The 19,590-nt window shown below is 40.7% G+C and overlaps 1 protein-coding gene across 4 annotated transcripts in view; it reads left to right on the top strand.

The window, feature by feature from the left end:
- LRRK2 (leucine rich repeat kinase 2) overlaps positions 1-14,197 on the top strand; it is a 67,782-nt gene extending 53,585 nt beyond the window's left edge. For 3 of the 4 annotated variants that reach the window (XM_061366239.1, XM_061366240.1, XM_061366242.1), the window contains 10 exons: positions 652-822; positions 2,802-2,902; positions 3,562-3,756; positions 4,774-4,967; positions 5,267-5,339; positions 6,163-6,347; positions 7,041-7,193; positions 7,959-8,167; positions 11,297-11,371; positions 13,828-14,197. In XM_061366239.1, the coding sequence (XP_061222223.1) occupies positions 652-822; positions 2,802-2,902; positions 3,562-3,756; positions 4,774-4,967; positions 5,267-5,339; positions 6,163-6,347; positions 7,041-7,193; positions 7,959-8,167; positions 11,297-11,371; positions 13,828-13,949 (1,478 nt within the window). In that variant the 3' untranslated portion in view covers positions 13,950-14,197. The remainder of the gene's footprint in view (positions 1-651; positions 823-2,801; positions 2,903-3,561; positions 3,757-4,773; positions 4,968-5,266; positions 5,340-6,162; positions 6,348-7,040; positions 7,194-7,958; positions 8,168-11,296; positions 11,372-13,827) is intronic. The other variant, XM_061366241.1, reaches the window with a different exon arrangement.
- Positions 14,198-19,590: the final 5,393 nt, after the last annotated feature.

Here is a 19,590-nt window from a genome sequence, read left to right on the forward strand (position 1 = left end):
TTGTGATGCCAGATTTTTACTTCTTCTCAACCCTACTTCCTATTCATGTTTTAACCCCTTTTAGAAGAATCAAGGAGGAGAGCAGATTAAATTACATGCACCCATTATAATTTTTACTGTTTTGTTTTAGGGTAGTTATTGCGATATTGAAGTTGTACTGCTAAACTTGTTTGGTGTTCTGTTTTTCAGTAATAGATGGGTATTTAAAGGCAGTAAATATCTGCACTGTTCCCGGACTTTAGAGAAAACATATTAACATCCATTTTAAAGCACTGAACAATTCAATGACTTTGAAAAGTGCCTTTAGGTCTTAGAAACTGAGCATGAAGGTGTGACTTCAAGTATTAAATGTTAGGCCTTCAGTAAAGACTGCAGACTTGCCCTTCATTTTCAGTATTCATTGATAAATGAATTATTTCATATATAATGGTGCGGGACCTCTATAACTGATGTACTGTCCCCTTCCTTTGTACTGATTGCTGATTTTTTTGGGAGGTCTGCCACATGCAAGCTATTGCCAGCCCAGAAATAGTGAGCCTTTTTTGGTTTACTTCCTGTGACATTTTCATCAATAAGCATTTGCTCTTAAAAGGATAAAGATGGCTTCATCTGGGTATGAATCATAACTATTAATGAATGACTTATTTGCAGGATTTCGAGCACCGGAGGTTGCCAGAGGAAATGTTATTTACAATCAGCAAGCTGATATTTATTCATTTGGCTTGCTGCTTTATGACATTTTAACAGGAGGAGGTAGAATAATGGAAGGCTTGAAGTTTCCAAATGAATTTGATGAAATAGCCATACAAGGAAAGTTACCAGGTATGCCTTCTTTCTTACAATTTTAAAATGAAAGTGGACCATTTGTGCTGCCTCCTCCAAAAATAACACCTCTCATGTTTTATGTTGTATCTGACAGTGATCAGAGGAAGATAAATAATAGTAATTTTTTAAAGCTTCTCCTAGTTTCATATGGTCTTGAAATAAGGAGAAATAGGCATCTACTGAACATCATGTTGGTCAAAATTTCATTGCCATTTCAAGGGATCTATCTGCTTCACTTTGGAAAGAAACAGAGGGTTTGTGTATGTGGGACTTTATCCAGATCTAGATAAAACAGATGTTGCTGAAGGTACCTTCTAATACCATGTCTGGACTTCACACGTATTACCGTGGTAATGTGTATCATGTACTGCTAAAGGTGCTTTCTAATACCGTGTCTGGATTTCACACATATTATTGTGGTAATGCATGTCATGCACTAAGATAAACAGAGCTCCACTTCTGTTCTTCAATCATGATACATTACATTAAAAGAGCCATTACTGAGAAGCTGCAAATCTTGAAATCTTTTAAAAACCTCTTGAAATCTTATTTAAATTAAAAAAAAAAAGGTGCCACTTAAAAAAGCAGCAGAATTCCTATTTAAACAGGAATTCCCTTATAACTTATCGAGAGTGTGAAGTGCATGCCCAGCTACATAACATTCTTCATAATTTCATCTGCTTTGTAATATGTATTTGTTGGCTGCTGGAAGGAAGGTTGAAGAAGCTATCGGGCTGGATGTGGTATAGGCAAGCTGGACAAAAAATATGACTCAGAATTTGATAATATCTGTGTAAAGAGCTGTTGAAATTTTATAGTACTACATTCTTTATATGTGATGTTCTTACTGCCCTGCAATAATGGGTGTACCATGAAAGATTCTTAAAGACTGGAAACTCCATCTGGGAAAGGGCAGCAACTCTGCCACTCAATATGGCAAGGCTTCTCCATTAGGAGAGACAGAGAGTTCATACATTTTCTACTCCTTAAGGAGAATTATCCAATTCATGGCTCAGAGAGTTTAAACCTTCAAGAGGCCATCCCCAGAACTGTTGGCTCAGTATCTCTTGAATGCAGCTGTCCCTTTGGCTGTTTTCTGTATTATAAGCCCTATGAAATATTAGTTTCTGGAGATAGAATTCCATCTGTGCACATGCTCATCATTTATATATTTCCACCAAAAAGGGTTCTGGCTGAGCTCACAAGTAAACAGTGTCTGTCATGTGCTGAACTGAATATGTTCGTTTGCAGATATTTTATCACTGATGTTACCTCTGTCTAATGTAGGACTGGAATATCTGCTGTCAATTATCATGAACTGATATGATAACCTAATATCTAATCTAAATCTCCCCTCTGTGAGTTTAGATCCATCCCCTTTGTCCTGTCGCTACATGTGCTTGTGAAAGGCTCTTTTCAGATTTCTTGTTTTGTTCTTAAAGGGGTCATCACTATAGTTATAAGGTACATATTCAAAGCCCGAGTGGTTTTTAAACGTCCATATCACATAAATACTATATGGAATTGTTTATCTAAATTGCTATATATTTTATTGGAAGTTCATCTGTATTCCATATCCATATTAAATTCCACAGGAACTGAAAAGACTACAGACTGAAATGACAAGCCTTTGAATGGTCAGCCTTAATCAAAACACAACTCGCACACATCTGTGACTCAGTCCCAGGTATAGGAAGAGCAAAGAAGAAGTTAAAGCAAAATCCATTTGCTTTAACTCCTCTTAATGAAAAGGACTCTAGCTCTAGCATTTTATGCTCTAACATTTAATGGTGGATGAGAAATTCCAAGCTGTTCATGCTGACATTTTAGCTTTACATTTTTAGAGTATGATATTTCTAAGAGCAGCTCTGTGAGAACTTAGATGATATCTCAAAATAAGAAGAAATTTATTCAGAACTCTCCGTTCTGAACTGTGGTAAAGGCCGGTTAAGAAGTTATCTAATTTCACATTTTAGATCCTGTAAAAGAATATGGCTGTGCTCCCTGGCCTAAAGTTGAGAATTTAATTAAAAAGTGTTTGAAGGAAAACCCTCAGGAGCGACCAACATCTTCCCAGGTATTACTTTGTATATGAATTTGTATTTGTATATACGTATAATACATGGTACCACAAAGTTGTTGTGCTTTCTAAAAGGAATTGAACATTTAAGTTAGTAAGAGGCACAGGATATTTTATTTTCTTCTTTCCTGGAACTGCAGCAGCCATGAAATACTGCCTGCTCTTGCCATCCAGCATAAAAAGTTCCATTCAAACCTAGCAACCATTTATTCTAGCCTGCTGTTTTTTCCCTGTGTTGCTGTGTAGTGATTGCAGGGACACAGGATTCAGATTACTTCATGGCCTTTACTAGGGCTATGCAAAAAAGACTTTGTTATAGTATCAGTGCAGTTAGCCTGTGCCATTCATGCATGTGAGAGGAGGAACAGCAAGCGTGGATGTGAAACCTACTTTGGTGTGTCTGTTATCACACGTTGCGTTGCTCTTTGAAATGGGTGAAATTTTCACATGTGCCTTAACCCCACTGACTTCCTGAAATGCTAACAGAAAAATGGGAGTCAGTGTCAAGTTTCTCAGTGCACAAAGATTGCTCATTGACAAAATGAGCAGACCTGCTGAGACACTGTGTTCATATTTCATAAAACATTGTTCCCCATTGCTTGTTAATTATCACTGTGCAAGTCAGTACCATGTGCATGCTGTGCCTTTCTTTGTAGGTTTATGAGATCCTGAATTCTGCAGAGCTTATATGTTTGATGAGGTATGTTTCAATACCCAGCACGGCTACAGCAGAGTGCATGGTTGCTGCCAATCAAAGCTGCAAGAAGGCAGGAGTCTGGATAGGCAATGGGAACACAGAAAAAGCACAACTTTCATTTATTAACCTAAATACGGATGGACATACTTGTGAGGTATGTAGGAAAGTTGCCATTTATTCTGAATTTTTGGCACCCAGATGTATTTCAGAAGAATTAATTGCATTTTAACAGCAGGATATTACTTCTAAGCTTTGTGAGAAGAAAGACTGATCATAAGTGAGTCATCACTGTACCCATGAAATGAAGCAAAAATGCAGCCGCTTTTTCTTCTTTTCCTGCCATCCAGATGGAACTTTCTCATAATGCTGTCTTCCTGGCTTCCTTTCTTCCACTCAGATGGAAGCTATTTCTAGCATGAAGGCTAGAACAAGGAGTAGTAGTCACACAGCCTTTCGTATCTCTACCTCACTTAACAATCCAGATAGTCTCTTAAAGATTCCTGTCTCTCTTAAGGATTCCTGTCTTCCCATGGATGCCATCTCCTTGTGCCACTTTGGGTGATATCCTTAGCTCTTTTCATTTGATTTTTGTTCATCTCAGTCCTGTGCCTTCAGAAAAGGAAAAAGGTTTTAACCAGGCTTGATATGCTATGATGAATGTGTGTGCCAGAACTGAGTATGACTCATCATCAAAGTTATTGAAGTTATATTTCCATCTGTTGACCATGATACATTTGAATTGGTAGCTTTGGTATAAATTACATGGCTTATTTTGCTAAAAGTAATATGAGAAAAATAAATATTAGACCAGTACTTTTATTGTTAGCAATTAAACTGAGCATATATTGCAGTGCATTTCCATTTGCTTAATTCTCTGATGGCTTTGAGACCTTCACTAGAATAGCATTTCAGCATTCAGCTTAGAGATTTTCCTGTGTAATATTTGAGGGGTGTTTCCCAGCACTTTGAAGATAGATGGCACAGCTGAAGATGTATTCTGCTAATAGAAAATTAGATTTCTGAATGGGGAAGATAGGCCTTTCAGTCCAAGGGTCCAGGGGTCCAAGGCCTAACCCTTCATGGTCCAAGAAGTTCATTTTCATTATGAGCAATTTACTAGCATTTACCCTTACTGAAATCATAACCAGGTTGTTTTTCTTTTCTGACTCAGGATATGGCAGATAGCAAAATTTTAAGTTTGGCCTTAGTGACCCTTCCTACTGAGAAAGAGAACTGGATTGTAGCAGGAACCCAGTCTGGCTCTCTGTGGGCAGTTAACACAGAAGATGAAACAAGAAGGCATCGTCTGCAGAAAATGTCAGATTCCATCACTTGTTTATACTGTAATTCTCTGTCAAAGCAAAGGTATAAATGAATTTTAAATATTTTGGGTTGCATTTAGAAAATAGGACTAAACAGAGATGCTCAGGAAATGACACCAGTGCACTTGGGAAGTTTTGCTCAGACAACTGCTTATTTTGCCTGTATTTCCACTTAATTTTACACCTAGTGTATCTGGAGACTACATTCCTGACGACAAGTAGTTGTATTTGCTTTTTGTGTTTAGTTGTTTAGTGAAACTCTTGAAACACCAGAGGCTGCTCATTTAATATTTTCTTACCTGGTAAAGGCATTTTTAGAATTCATTCTTTATTTTATTTCAGCAAACAGAAGAATTTCTTCTTGGTAGGCACAGCTGATGGCAGACTGGCAGTTTTCGAAGACAGAGCAGTAAAGGTAGACTTGTTCTTACCTGTCTGTTCTACAAAATACTGTAACTGAAATGTAAAGCAGTAAATAATAGTAGCTTTATTTCATTTAGCTTATTTTTAATTGCTTCTCTAAAACTAAAACTAATTTCTACTTCATTCTTAGACAAACTGCATGTGTGTTTTACAGTATCTATTTTAACAACAGAGTTCAGAGGCACAATCATTTCTTATTATAGGCCTTTGAAAGGCCTGGCAAACTGAGTAGAGAGTGACGTTAATGGTTGTTATTAAGAATATCCCAATGGTTCTATCTCCTTTATTTATTGCTGTTACAGACCTTTTTTCTTTTTGTTCACACTAATTTTTTGTAGGGTATCTTCAAAAAGACAATATTGTTTAGATATTTTGTAGGTCAGAGTTCTGTGCACAGAACAGATGAATGCTGGGGAGCTATTTGTATCAGCTGATTCCTGAGAGCTGTCTCCTGACCATATGCACTTTAGAGCAGTTATGGAGTTGCAATGCACTGCAGAACTAGAATATGGTTCAGTGTGGGACGTCTGCAGAGTACAGATGTGACTTGCCATCCAGTTCTTGGAGTGTATCAGGGGTTGCAGAAAGTATCAATCCAAGTTGTCCTGTTTCCACGTGCACAGTCTGTTTTCTATGGGACATCTATAATTACACGATGGTGCTTTTCAATCTCCAACATTCTGGAAAAATACCATAATGGTTCAGAAAAACTGTCTGTTTAAATTTGCTTCAGCAGGCTGTGTGGCCTTGTTTTAACAGTTCCTGAGTGCCTGTATATTCCTTGTTTCTAACGGAAAGTGTATTTTTTCTTGTAGTGTAAGGGTGCTACACCTCTGAAGATACTAACTATAGGAAATGTTAGCACACCCCTGATGTGCTTGAATGAATCCTCATGCTTATCTGAAAAAAACATAATCTGGGGAGGCTGTGGAACAAAGATCATTGCCTTATCTAGTGATTTCTCTGTTCAAAAGCTCATTGAAACAAAGACAAGTCAACTGTAAGTTTATTTATATAAGTGATGTTACTTGGCTCTTGTTTTATTGAAGATTTCTGGCAGTACTTTTGATGTAATGATGTCTTGTTCTGTAGCTTGTTCTTTGAGTTCTCTTGTTTCTATTCTTTTCCTTCCGTAATACAGATGGAATACAGTGTGCATTAAAATAAGATCAGTGAGTAGTGTTTAAAGTGTTCATTGCTGGTTTTAAACAAGGGATATACATTTTTACTATATAAAGGATTTATGAAGTTATTATCTATTCAGAAAATGTATAAATCCCACTGATCAGTTTTTCTCCTGCAGTTGCATTTGTGCAGGTCCAGTCTACATTATTTAGAATCATACACACATACTGAGAATAATATTTGTCTTTATATGTTTGTCAGCATGATATGCATGCATAACTTTGCTCTATATAGTTAAATCATGCATGATTGCTGACTTCTCATTATTTAGAAATTAGAGACTGAAGTTTTTGGAGAGTTTGATATAATTCTCACATGGGCAAAACCTCCATTACTGTGAGAGTCTATGTCAATCTATAGGAAGATCATAGCAAACCCTTTCAGTTGTATCCAAGTCCAGTTTAGTTCTAACGTTGAGTATTCTGTAACAGTTAGAGGGAAGCTAACCCCACTCATAGGAGTTAATTAGATATTTTCTCTGTATCTAACTGGGAATTCTCTCTTCTAGGTTCTGTCATAATGCTTACAGTGATGCAAACATTATTTCAATAGCAATAGACAAATCCATCTACCTGGCAAAGAAAAACAGCCATTTTGTGGAAATCTGGGATAAGAAGACAGAAAAGCTTTCTGAACTAATTGACTGTGCACATTTTCTTAAGTAAGTGTTTCATCTCAGATTGATGTACCAGCTAGTAAGAAAAAAGTAACACCATCCCAGTACAGACAGATGCAAAGAAAGCTGAGTATCACATTGCCTTCTCTAACATATTAACTTAACCTGCTGGAGGTAAGGAATTTGGCCTGTTGTTTTGGTAAATGTGGAATTGTTTTCCTCTCTTTTGGCTGAGAACTTCACCATGTTTGATGCAGAACCTTAATTTCTTAAGACCCTTAATATATTTCACAATTTTTCTATGATATCAAGAAGATTCATGTAAGTCTGCTAGAGAAAGAAGAAAATTTTGCTGTCCTTCAGGTACTAATGCTTTTGCATCCAGTTACTGCCTGCATCCCCTGAATGTGTCTTCTTTCTCTAGTGCACAGATTCAGTAGGAGATCAGAGTTTAATTAACAGTGTTGGTGATTTTCATTTGCATTTAAATTGTTCCTCTCCCTTATTGTGCCACATGCGTTTGATTCTTATGGTGAGATCAGGACCAGCTCTAGGTGTGCTCCTCCCACTTTGCAGTGACCCTCCTGCAGACTGGCAGAGAGCAGAGAATACCTGCCTCCTACTTAAAGGTCTTTTGAAGCAGACCAGCTAGCTCTTATAAGTCCACTAGCTTTCATCCCAGTTTGTTTCAAGTCAATCAACTGATTAGCATTGATGGATGATTGTTTAACAGGCTGGTATTGAGTCATTTTAGCAGTTGTGGAATTGTGTGCCACTGGATTTTAATACAAATTCTTTCCATACTCATAGGGACAAAATGGAAAAGTTAAGTACAGAATCAAAACATAAATTGGCTTATTCTGGGAGAGTGAAGACAATTTGCCTGCAGAAAAATACTGCACTGTGGATAGGGACAGGAGGAGGACATATCTTGCTGCTTGATATATCAACACGTCGTCCTGTGCGAGTTATAGACAACTTTTGTGATTCTGTTAGAGTCATGATAACAGCTCAGCTAGGTAAGTAAAACCATCAAATGATGTGTACTTTAAAAATCAGTGCCAAGTTCAGGATTCTGTGTGCTTTTTGACATGGGATTCTGGAACAGATTAGCATTTTCCATGTTGTGTTCATTCATTCTATTCTACTGCTGTCATCTTCAGTCACTGTCAGACACTACAGTGTTTGGTAAGTACCAGCAGGCTGGTCATACCTGTGCCCACGTAAACAGCTCTTCCCTGGCTTGTCACTTATCAGTACATGAACACACCTCACCTTCACTGTGTTCTTGTGCCACGCTTCAGCACAGCTGTCACTACGTTCTGATAGTTTCTGTCTCCATCTGTGTCTGCCTGTGTTCTTCTTCCATCTTAAGTTTTATGCTTCTGGCTTTTCTCTCTGTGGAGCTTGTTAGGTTTTAATAATTTTCCCTTGATTGCTTCTTACCCAGTTTTTTTCTCCCATCCTTATTCTGGAATGGTTCTTTTATGTTTGGGTCACAGCAGATCACAACAAAGCCGGGGAAGTGCTACACACTTGCGCTCAGACTTGTACGTATTTGCTGTTCCTGTCGCCAGTTGTTTTGAGCTGCTGTAGGCAGAGGGTGGTTGTGGGTTTTCAGTGGTGATTACAAACAGCCAGAGGAGCGTGGTTGAGTATGGGGAATTTTTGGCTGTTGTAACTTCCTTCACCTGTACACTTTCCTGCATCTCTTCCAAAAGTAATAAAGGCCATACCAGGTCGAGTTCATTGTACTGCAGTGGTGGGTACACTCAAAATACATTACTTCAGAAAGTACTCTGTGGCACATATGGATTCCCATTGCCTTCCACTGTGTTTTGAATAAAACTCTGGGCTTCACTTGCCTGTGTGATTTAGTGTCAAAAAAAAACTCCGAAGCTGCTGTTGTGGTCTCAGAAACATGTTGTGATCCTGCTAGGAAACTTCACAGTTGCAGGCTGTTTTCTCATTGCCATAATGGACTTCATTTGGGGGCTGTTTTTTCCTTTCTGGCAGCAAAAATATCCATAGACTACAGTTAGCTCATAGTGCTGACACTGGTATGAGACAAAAAAACTCGACCTTCCTCTGATTTGCCTTTGCCTGTGACAGCAAGTTTGTAGAGTCTGTTCAGTCCTCAGCTGTTAAGAGAGTGAGCTTTAAAGTCCAGATATACGCTAGCACAGCATTTTTGGTCCTTCCTAGTCCTGATAGCTCCAGTATCAGTGCTATAAAGAGACATTTCATTTTTAGCATTTTGTAAGGAATAGTTACTATGAAAATTTCTGCCTCCCTTCTTACTGTCACTGGTAGGGAAAGTGTGTCCTACAGAATAATACAGTGTGATTTAAAAAGCCTTGAGTCTCACAGCATTTGTTTCTAGTTGCCCCAATATTTTTAATCAAAATTTTATGTATAGCAAAGTTAATACTTCAGGAGAAGGAGTTCAGCTGCAGTTGCACAAATCTCAACAACATCAGGTAAGACTGATACATGCAGTTTGATGGGGACTTTTTTCTTTTGATCATCTCTTCCCAGCAATTATTTTGCAAGGGTTGAGGTTTTTTCCTAAATTCAAGGACTTTGTTCCTGCAGTGATTTTTCACAGAATCAGTGAAAATGGCACTGAGGCTGCTGAGCAATTCTTGATAATAACGCATTACTTGTGGAAAATGTGAGAAAATAGAAGGAAATACTTTTCCATTAAATAGTTTCATTTAAGGTTAAAATATAGAATGTCGATCAGATGTAAATATTTCAGGGAGAAGAGATTGCCAGACTTTGAGACATCAATTTTATCTTAGTTCACATACGAGTGTGAAAATCTAATGTCTTTTTCTCATTCTCTCACCTAACACGTTGGCTTATAGTAGACATCAGCCTTACCATAAAGAATGATTTATGTAGTAAGAAAGGACCCTAATCTGAATAAGATACATTATATTTCAGTTCCAGTCACTTTTATAAGGAGTATGGATAGGACTGGTTGCAGGAAAAATTTCAGTAAGTTATGAAAATTCTGAGCATGGAAGACATACGTGGTTCCCAACAGCCCTCATCTACCATATGCAAAATTAAATCAGTATCTAAGGAGAATATACTGCAGATCTCCACAGGGCAGGGAAAATCTCTCTCTACCTTGCAGAGGGCCTGGGGGACCCACTAAAATCATCTGCTGATCCAGAAGGAACATATTGTGAGGGTCACACTGCAGTGTAGTCACACAAAACTTCCAAGGCTGTGGCATTCCTGATAAGCCATACTCCAGTCTATTTATACCCCAGAGAACCTCCTCATCTTTCCTCTGGGGAAGTGTGTAAGACTTCATGTACAAAGAGGTGTGGGGCACAGGCAGGAGCCTGTTCCTTCCCTGGCCTGATCCGTGACACAGGTATGTAGGCTGGGTCCTATATTCCTCTACTAGCGTAAAGCCAAAGGCTGACTGCCCTCCACATGCTGCCAATAGGACAGGGAGCTGCTGTGGCAGGAGAACTTGTAACAGCTTCCATCTATCTTGCAAGACATTTATAAACAAATCATGTTGGGAATAAGCAGGAATTTGATACTGACACACTGGCACATTCCACTTAGCCCTCTGTGATCCAACCACTCCTGTCTTCCTAGTCTTTTTTGCATTATTCAGTAGGCACCTTCCTATAATCCGTCCCTTATTTCTCCTGCCATGCTAACTCTCCAGCTACATGCCATAGTTAGATCAGAACACTTTTAATTAGTTTGTATCATATTTCATTGTTCTTTTTTCATAACCAAACTGATTACAGGCACTTTCTGTCTCTGCTGTGCACTGGGACTTCATTTGCAGCCTCTCCCTTTGCTGTGACATCTGTTTCCTGTGACTCTACTACCTCTGCTTGTGGTATATAATAGGGTGCTTTGTTCTCAGGCTTGTTCAACAGGCTGGCCGGCTGATCCAGTGCTTATGCCTTTGCCCCTACATTAAATGGAGACATGAACTATATTGTTTTCATGTCTGAGGTTTTCATGGTTAATGATTTTGAATAAAGGGTCCAGTTGACTGAACTCTGCTTTCTGTCCTCTTAGTGGCATGATGTTGTCTACTCTTTCTGTCCTTAAATTACAAAGTTCCCATTTAAATGAAAATTTGATGTTTTGTTTCTTTGAAAAAGGGAGTCTCAAGAACGCAGTCCTGGTTTTGGGATATTGCTATAAACATGATACCGAAGACAACAAATACCACAAAGGTACCTGAGCTGTGTTTTATTAATTTGTATTATTAGAGGAGTAGACACTATTATGCTTGATTGCCCACTGGGAGTGGAGAGTTGATGATCATCATTTGATGTAATTTTATTGAAACATTATTATTAGTTTTTGTTGTCTTTTGCATTTCTGGGCTCCATACAAACTAACAGTAACTTTCAAAAATGGAGCAGAGGAAGCCACTAGTTAAAGTATATAACATAATTTGCTGGAAAACTGTACTTGGAGAGTAAATGTCATTGTCTAATCAGAGAATGTATCAAATGGATTTCCAGAGGGGTCTGTGCTAGGTCAGGAATCCTAAGTGTTTTCATGAATGATGTGAATGAAGACACAGTCAATGTGCTTTTCAGGTTTGCAGACAATTCTCAGCTAAGACAAAGCCACAATCACACTGGAGAGGAGGATTAGAGTTCAAAATAATCTTGACAAATAGAACAAGTGGTCTGGAAGGAAATAGGATACAATCCAGTGAGGACAAGCCCTTTTACTTAATTAGGAATGATCCGTTGTACCAACATGAGGAACAGCAGTGTTGCATAAAAAAGGGTTATGATTGATCACAGGCTGAACATGAGTCAACCACGTTGCTGCAGAAGAGGCAGACACCAAAAAATGTGGTGTCTGTAAGACATGAGGCAATTGTTACACCCGGGTGGATGCTGCTGTGGCCTCTACTCGAGGAGCATATCTGTTTGGATCATTGCTGGATGATCCAGATTATTAGGAATAGTCCAGAGAAGAGAAATGCAACCTGCAAGAGAATGTTGCAGGAGGTTAAGCTGTTTGATATGTATAAATCTTAGAGAGGACATAATAATAGGCTTCAAATACGTAAATAAAGAGGAAGGGAATAAAAACTTCTACAAATTCCCTGTGGGTAGGATAAGGTCTAACCAGTTTCTATTACAACAAGGGAGATTTAGGTCAGACATCAGCAAAAGCTTCCTGACAATTAGGGTAGCAAAGTGCTGGAAATGGAAGATAGATAGAAAATCTCTGTCTTTTGGGGTTTCCTAAGAATAGTTACAGTTGTTGTTCTGATCAATGCCCTTCTTCACCTTGATCTTATCCCTGTGGCTCCTAAAAACATGGCAATGACAGTATGAAGTTAAGGGTGGCAAGTGTAGATGAGCTGACAGTTTGGAGTAAAATATGAATCAAACCTACAGCAGTGTTTTTTATATTCTGATATTCCTGATTATTACCATAAGAGTGCCTATTTCCTTTTTAGTCTTTTGATTGTATTTGTGAGTGCCATTAATTATACAGAGAGAAAATAGAGACTCACAGAAGCCTTGGGGGCTTGGTTTGTGAGCACTAACTCATGCAAGTATTCTCAATTATCCTTATTCCACTAAAAGCAATGTGAATTCTCCATGAATAAAGAGCTGTTTGCATGAAGGGAAATTGAAGAAGTGACCTTCTCCTAGGATACTCACTACCTTATGAAATCAGTTTTCATTTTTAGTTTACAGTGAACGTGTTTTGAGTCTTGTAAGCATTTAGGGTGTATTTGCTCAGGAAAATGGAGAATAAATTTAATGCAGGCAGTTCAGTACTAGCATTAGGTGGTCCTGCCCCTCTACTCTGCTCTTGTGAGACCTCACCTGGAGTATTGTGTGCAGTTCTGGTGTACTCAATGTAAAAAGGACATGGAACTGTTGGGAAAAGTCCAGAGGAGGGCCATGAGGATGATCAGGGGACTGGAGCACCTCCCATATGAAGACAGACTGAGAAAGTTGGGGCTGTTCAGCCTGGAGAAGAGAAGGCTGCGTGGAGACCTCATAGCAGCCTTCCAGTATCTGAAGGGGGCCTATAGGGATGCTGGGGAAGGACTGTTCATTAGGGACTGTAGTTACACGACAAGGGGTAATGGGTTCAAACTTAAACAGGGGAAGTTTAGATTGGATGTAAGGAAGAAGTTCTTTCCTGTCAGGGTGGTGAGGCACTGGAAGGGGTTGCCCAGGAAAACTGTGAATGCTCCATCCCTGGAAGTGTTCAAGGCCAGGTTGGACAGAGCCTTGGGTGATATGGTTTAGTGTGAGGTGTCCCTGTCCATGGCAGGGGGGTTGGAACTGAATGATCTTAAGGTCCTTTCCAACCCTAACTATTCTGTGATTCTATGATTAGCTGTAGTTCAGGTCAGTACCTTGTGGCCTACAGGCACAAAAAATAGTTTTTCAAATGCCTTTAAATGGTATACTCTAAGTTGAGGAACTAGAATCCAAATCATTGTGCAAGTACAAACAGCTTGTAACCCATGACTGCATTACCTCACACATAAAGTGTCATATAAATTGTCTTCCAGGTCCTAAGCATCAAGCTTCATTGAGGCAATTTACAAGTAATTAAAACATAAGCACATAAGCAAAACCAATTATAATCATGCAATAAGTTGTTTCTGTAACAGTTTTCCATTGTATTTGTTTTCCAGAATTACAGTCCTGCGTGTCAGTGTGGGACATTAACCTGCCCCATGAAGTTCACAACTTGAAAAAGCATATAGAAATGAGACAGGAATTAGCAGAAAAAATGAAGAGCTTTTCTTTGGACTGAAAAATCACCCTGCAGGTGCCTGTCCCTTTTCTAGTCTTCCATCCTAATGTACTGTGCAATATTTACAGCTTCTACTTCATGAAGGTTCAACCAAAAACCAGGAAGAAAAATGCCATGGGAGAGGCAGTTGGTATTCACAGGATACCAAGAAAAAAGAAGGATAGTAAGTTATTTGTAATATTTGAAAGGACAGAAATATATGAAGAATTTCTGAGTCTAAACTGTTACCATGCATCTGTTCTTTACTCATGGAGCAACTATGGCTCCACTTCAGTATAGCATTGTTCATCTGGTTTTTTATCCCAGTTATGTTGGGAATAAGCCAGGAGACTACAAATGGCTCTTACTTCATTATCTCTACCGAGTTGACACTGTAATAAGAAGCAAAATTTAAGCCTGTTTATTGCAGTGTGCACGTATGAGTGTGCTCTGATGATTCATGCTTTAGTAATGTCAGAGCTTATGACCCTGATTATATGGAAGGAAACATTATATTTCATGTAATAGGAGTGTTTAAAAGAACATAGGACTACACATGACTCCCTGAAAACAACAGGCAGAATACTCTTTAGTTCTTCCATGAATAGTTGACTTATTTTTGTTACAATCAGAAAAAAATCATTGTACTACAATAGTAAAATATCTGAGAATTCAGAATTTAAATACACCGGCAGGCTTCTGCAAGTTGGTGTCCTCTTGCAGTACTGCGGTCTGCCTTGTTCTTAGAGGTGCAGTCACAATGTGATGAACATTACCGTTCACACAGATGTGTTGTACAGCTCACTTTGAAAAACCAAGAGAAAATCCAGGTTGAGAGCTCTGATCCAGACGCTGCTACAACTTGTACCACAAAGAAAGCAGCAGGCTGCTGTGGCCAGACTGCAGTGGCCAGGCTGCTGCTTAGTTTATCTCAATCTAAAACACAAAGGGAACTTTGATATTTCTAATGTGCAAAGTTTCCAGTTATTCTTGTATTAATGTATATAGTTCTTTGGGGGATAAGCAGGGGAACCTTGAGGAGTGTAACCTTTGGCTACCTCTGGCATATAATGACCCGAATTTGTTTCCACACATCTTCATTCGAGAGACGCCTTTTGCTGCTCTTGGCTATAAGTCCAAGATGCTTCTTGCAGCCTGCACTGACCTGCTCTAAGTAAGTGCCTTATTTCTGACCATCAGAGGACATTTGTCATTTTCTTTTTTGAATGCCAAAAGAATCAACAGGGTGCTCCTGAGCTCTGAAGGAGTGGAGTATCCAGAGCCATTCCTGAGTCTGGGGAGCTGAACAAGGTTGAGCAACCAAAAAGTTCTCAGTTCCATTTTTACAGTTTTAAAGAAATGATGTACTAGGACAACAGCATTTTTTGTGTCCAGCTCTATCACTGTTCTATTTCTTGCCATGCGTTGTGTATCAGGATTCCTTTTAGACATGCACCCCAGGTTTTATGTATTTGTGTAATCTGCATACTGAGAATAATTTGCTATTTATATGGGATTTTATAACTAAGAAAATATATATTATCATGAACACTTTTTTAAAAAACAGAATGTATGTATTGTGATTATGTTATTTATAAGTCATTCTGAAATGTAAGCCTTAAATTTTTTATTAAACCTGTGCTTTATTAATAACATAGTCTACTGTCTGACTGCTGAATTTCCAAAGAGCTTTTGGGTGTAGTTTTTGTGGTACTTAATCGCCTGCATCAAATCCCAGTTCTTGTTCTCTGTCTCATAATGCACATCTTGAGCCTCTTTCCATTCCCCAGTTTATCTTCTACTTGGTGTTCCTTGCAGCCTTTCCCAGAGATGGGAGATGACCGGTAAGTAGTACTGGCCTTGCAGTCGCCTCTTCTAACATTCTCTGGAAAAGAGTGATCCATAAGCTGGATTGGGCCCATGTGTTGGATATTACAGGGACAGCAAAGAACAAAGAGACAACAGCAACCAAGTGGAAGACAGGAGGTCATTACGAGCTGACTAAACAGGCCACTTTTAGGTTATCAGTAGTAAGATGGTAAAATTCTGGAACAGTGGTAGCCCACTGTGACTCTTTAGCAATCCGGCATATGAAGCTCATATAGAGCACACTGGATCCACCGGCATCCTCCCAAAACACTTTTTAGTAGTGGAAGAAAAGAGCGAGAGAAGATTTGGCATTGGTGCTTCCTGTCCCTCTACTGTTCGACACAGTATAGAAGTGCATCTCTGGCTCAAGAGTATGGCACTTCTTGGAGAGAACAGTGACAGGCACATCATGTCACATTACATGGAAACCGACAGCATCCCTTTCCTGGGTGTGGGAAGGCTTTGAAAGGAGGCAGCTGCATCACCATTTGGCCGGGAGCTGGCAGACAGTAAGTGTGCAGCTCCAATTTAGAAGCACTTGGGAACTGGCTTCCCCTTCCCAGCTGGGACATACCACTGAGGGGAAGAACAGCACTTCTGTGTGGCAACCATATAAACCCGAGCTGTAAGGAGACCTGCTCCCAGAGACACCCCTACTGAGAAAGTATAAGGAAAGATAAAAAGGTCCATGACTTTGTGTTCCCCCTGTTTTTAGTGGGGCTGTTTAGAAACCAGTAGCGTGTGAACACATGAGTACAAGCTCTATCAGATGCTATGCTTCCTGTATCCTTAGGAGAGCATCCAGCACCTCAAACCAGAAAGATAACCCTTACCTCAACTAAAAGCCTGTTTGCTGAAGGGAAACAAACAGCAGGGTTTGGCTGTGATTTGACACCTGAGCTGGGACACGGAATTAACCCAATGTTCCTCAGAATAGTGCAGCTAAAGGATAGTGGGGTTTGGACAAGGAGACAAACAGTGCAGAGTGAGCCGAGTGCTCTTTCCCCTCCTGTGTTAATGCCATTAATGAGGGTCATTCCTTTATTAGTTTCTTGCTCTGACAGAGTCACCTTTACATTAATTTTAATCTTACTTCTTTTTAACCTTGTTTCCTGGTTAATCCCACTGAGAACAAGCTGCACAGCCTGGTTTCAGGTACCTGCTGTATTATATCCTGGCATTCCTCTTATATTTCATCCTGCCTCTTGCATACCTTATTATTACCCTGCTACTCCTTCATGCACCACTTTGGGGAGGGGAAAGAATAAAGGAGTTATTATTACGGGGATCAGCTCACTCCTGGGAGTGAGTTGATCCCTAAACATGAACATATGTCATCACTGCCGCTTAATAACTGTATCCATCTACCTGGAGTGAGCGAGACACATAATCCATTTTATGAGGAACTCTTCAGCTACCAGAGCCATGAGAAAGTAGTAAAGGCAAAGAATGAGGAAAAGGCAATGACACTCATATTTTTCCATCAGTTTTTCACGTAGAAATGAACAATTCCTCTTCTGACACATGTTCTGACCTTTAGGTCATTTATTTAAATAGCTCCCAAATTTTTGGATCAGAACAAGCAGTTGTTCTGGTTTTTCTGTCTCAGTTAGTGCTTCACCCATACTGTGAACTCATCCCAGGACTGTAGGGCCCTGCACATTCTTTTATATAAAACCTTATCCATGGCTTTGAACAAGGATAAATAAAAACCACGTTTCTTGGTGGGCCAGGGCACCATTTTGTTAACTTTCCCAGTGATATGTTCTTGTACCTCTGTAACAATATTATTACCTTATAAATACAGAATGGCACAATCGCAGGAGAGCTGAGAATCACACTTACTGCATATCTGTATTTTTAAATGATTTTAAGAGGGGTGCAAAGCCCACAACGCACCAGATGTGTTATTGCAGTAGCAAAGGGAAACCTCAGCCAGCAGCAGTTCAGAAGCAAGTGAAATTCCCAGAGTACAGCTTCCAGAAGGCGCTTGCTGTGTTTATGAGCTGTGCAGGTGCTGCATGAAGCCAGCAGTGCCTGTAGCTGCAGACTCCTTGGCAAGACTCCTCAGTACTTACACTGGCTCCTGTTCAGTTCAGTAATGGAATCACAAGAAGGACTGAATTGTGAAACAGCTCTTTTCCTTGCAGTGACCTCATGCTACCGTGGTTTATTCAGGCTGAGCACTAACCTGGATATTGCTTTAGAAAGTTATTAAAAATTACAATAATCTATTACAGGAAACTGGTCATTTTAAAACCACCTCAATACAATTCTGGTTAAAACCAAATGAAAACAAACACAAGCCAAGGCCTTTTCCCCCCCACCTTTTCTTCTGCTTTGCTTGTCTTGCTGCCTGATGAAGCAGCAGGTGAACACTGTCAGGTTTGTTAAGCTCAGGGTTCCATCCCTACATCCCTGGCACTAATTAGTGAAGAGGTATTTAAAAATCAATGTTCTGTCTCCGCCATGTCTGGTTATTTACTTCACCTGCACCACGGCGCAGCAGCGGCAGTGACCTGAAAACCTGCAGTGGAAAGAAATTAACATCATCTTCTGTGGCGATTCCAGTGCTCTGCCTTTTGTGCACCTTGTTCATTCCCGGGCTTTTCCCAAGCCACCTCTTGCCGCTGCCTCCACATGAGGCAGCTCTGCTGGAGAGGGACGTGGCTTTTGGCTGTGATGGGCTTCAGTCCCACTGCTGTCCAGCCGAGAAGCACAGAAACCCTTTTGCAGGCAGGGAGAGAAGAGAAGAAAAGGAGGAGGCAAAGGAGAGAGGAAGAAAAAGAAGAGAAAGAGAATCCTGCAGGGTGACAGGGCTCAGCAGCACAGTCCAGCACTGCTGGGCCAGGTACCCCGCTTGGGTGCTGCCATGGATCCCCAGCAGCCCCACACCTGCAGAGCTGTCCCCAGCAGGGAGGGCAGGGCAGAAACCGGGATCATACGGCACGTGGATGGGGCCTCAGCTCTTCCTCCCCGACAGACCCCCAGAGGGGAGGTGCAGGGGCTGCGCCAGCACTGCCGGGCCCTCACAGCGCCATCACGGCGGTAATGAGCAGCTCAGGCTGCTCCTGCCCCGTGGGGGCCCCAGCTTGGCCATCACAGCTCCCCCTAAGGAGCAGCCCTGCATCTGCACAGGCCTGGTTTGTGAGGCTGCAAAAGGGGAAAAGCATTTCACGGGCGCTCCCCTTTCCCAAGGGAAGGATGACCCAGAACCAGTCACAGAGGGCAAGGCCAGGCCTTGGTTTCCCCGGAGGCCCTGGGTCAGCCGGCTGCAGTGACAGGAGCCCAGTGACTCAGCCCCCAGGGGCACACACCTCCAGCACCGCCACAGCCTCCTCCCCTGTCCCTGCAGAGCCTGACCCATGCAGGACCATCCTGTGCAAGGACACGGCCTGGCAGGACAAGCCTTTGCATTGCAGAAAGCAATTCACACAGAGGCAATGGAAAACCTGGCTCTTTGCACTGCAGATACATTAACATTAGCTCATCAGTGCTCAGTTCTGCTTGTTCTTGACATCTCTGCAGTTGCCTTGAACACATCTCTTCTCTATGGAGCAGCAAGAAACTTCCACCCCCACCATCACCCACCAGGCTCCTGGGCTCTGACATTTGGACTTTAAATCAACAGAGCCAAGGCTGAGGCTCAGAACCGTTCCCTGTGCAGCACCAGAGGTCACAGTAAGTACAGTTAAAAAGCTGCAGCACCACGGGCAGAGCCCTGCGCCCTTGAGCAGCCGCAGCGCCTGCAGCTCGGCAGGCAGAGGGTGGGCTGGTTTGTGCTGAGGCTGCA

This window comes from Neopsephotus bourkii, unplaced genomic scaffold, assembly GCF_033783945.1.
Source record: "Neopsephotus bourkii isolate Nb327-2 ecotype Australia unplaced genomic scaffold, CSIRO-AGI_Nbou_v1 NB_1328, whole genome shotgun sequence".
Classification (NCBI taxonomy): Eukaryota; Metazoa; Chordata; class Aves; order Psittaciformes; family Psittacidae; genus Neopsephotus; species Neopsephotus bourkii.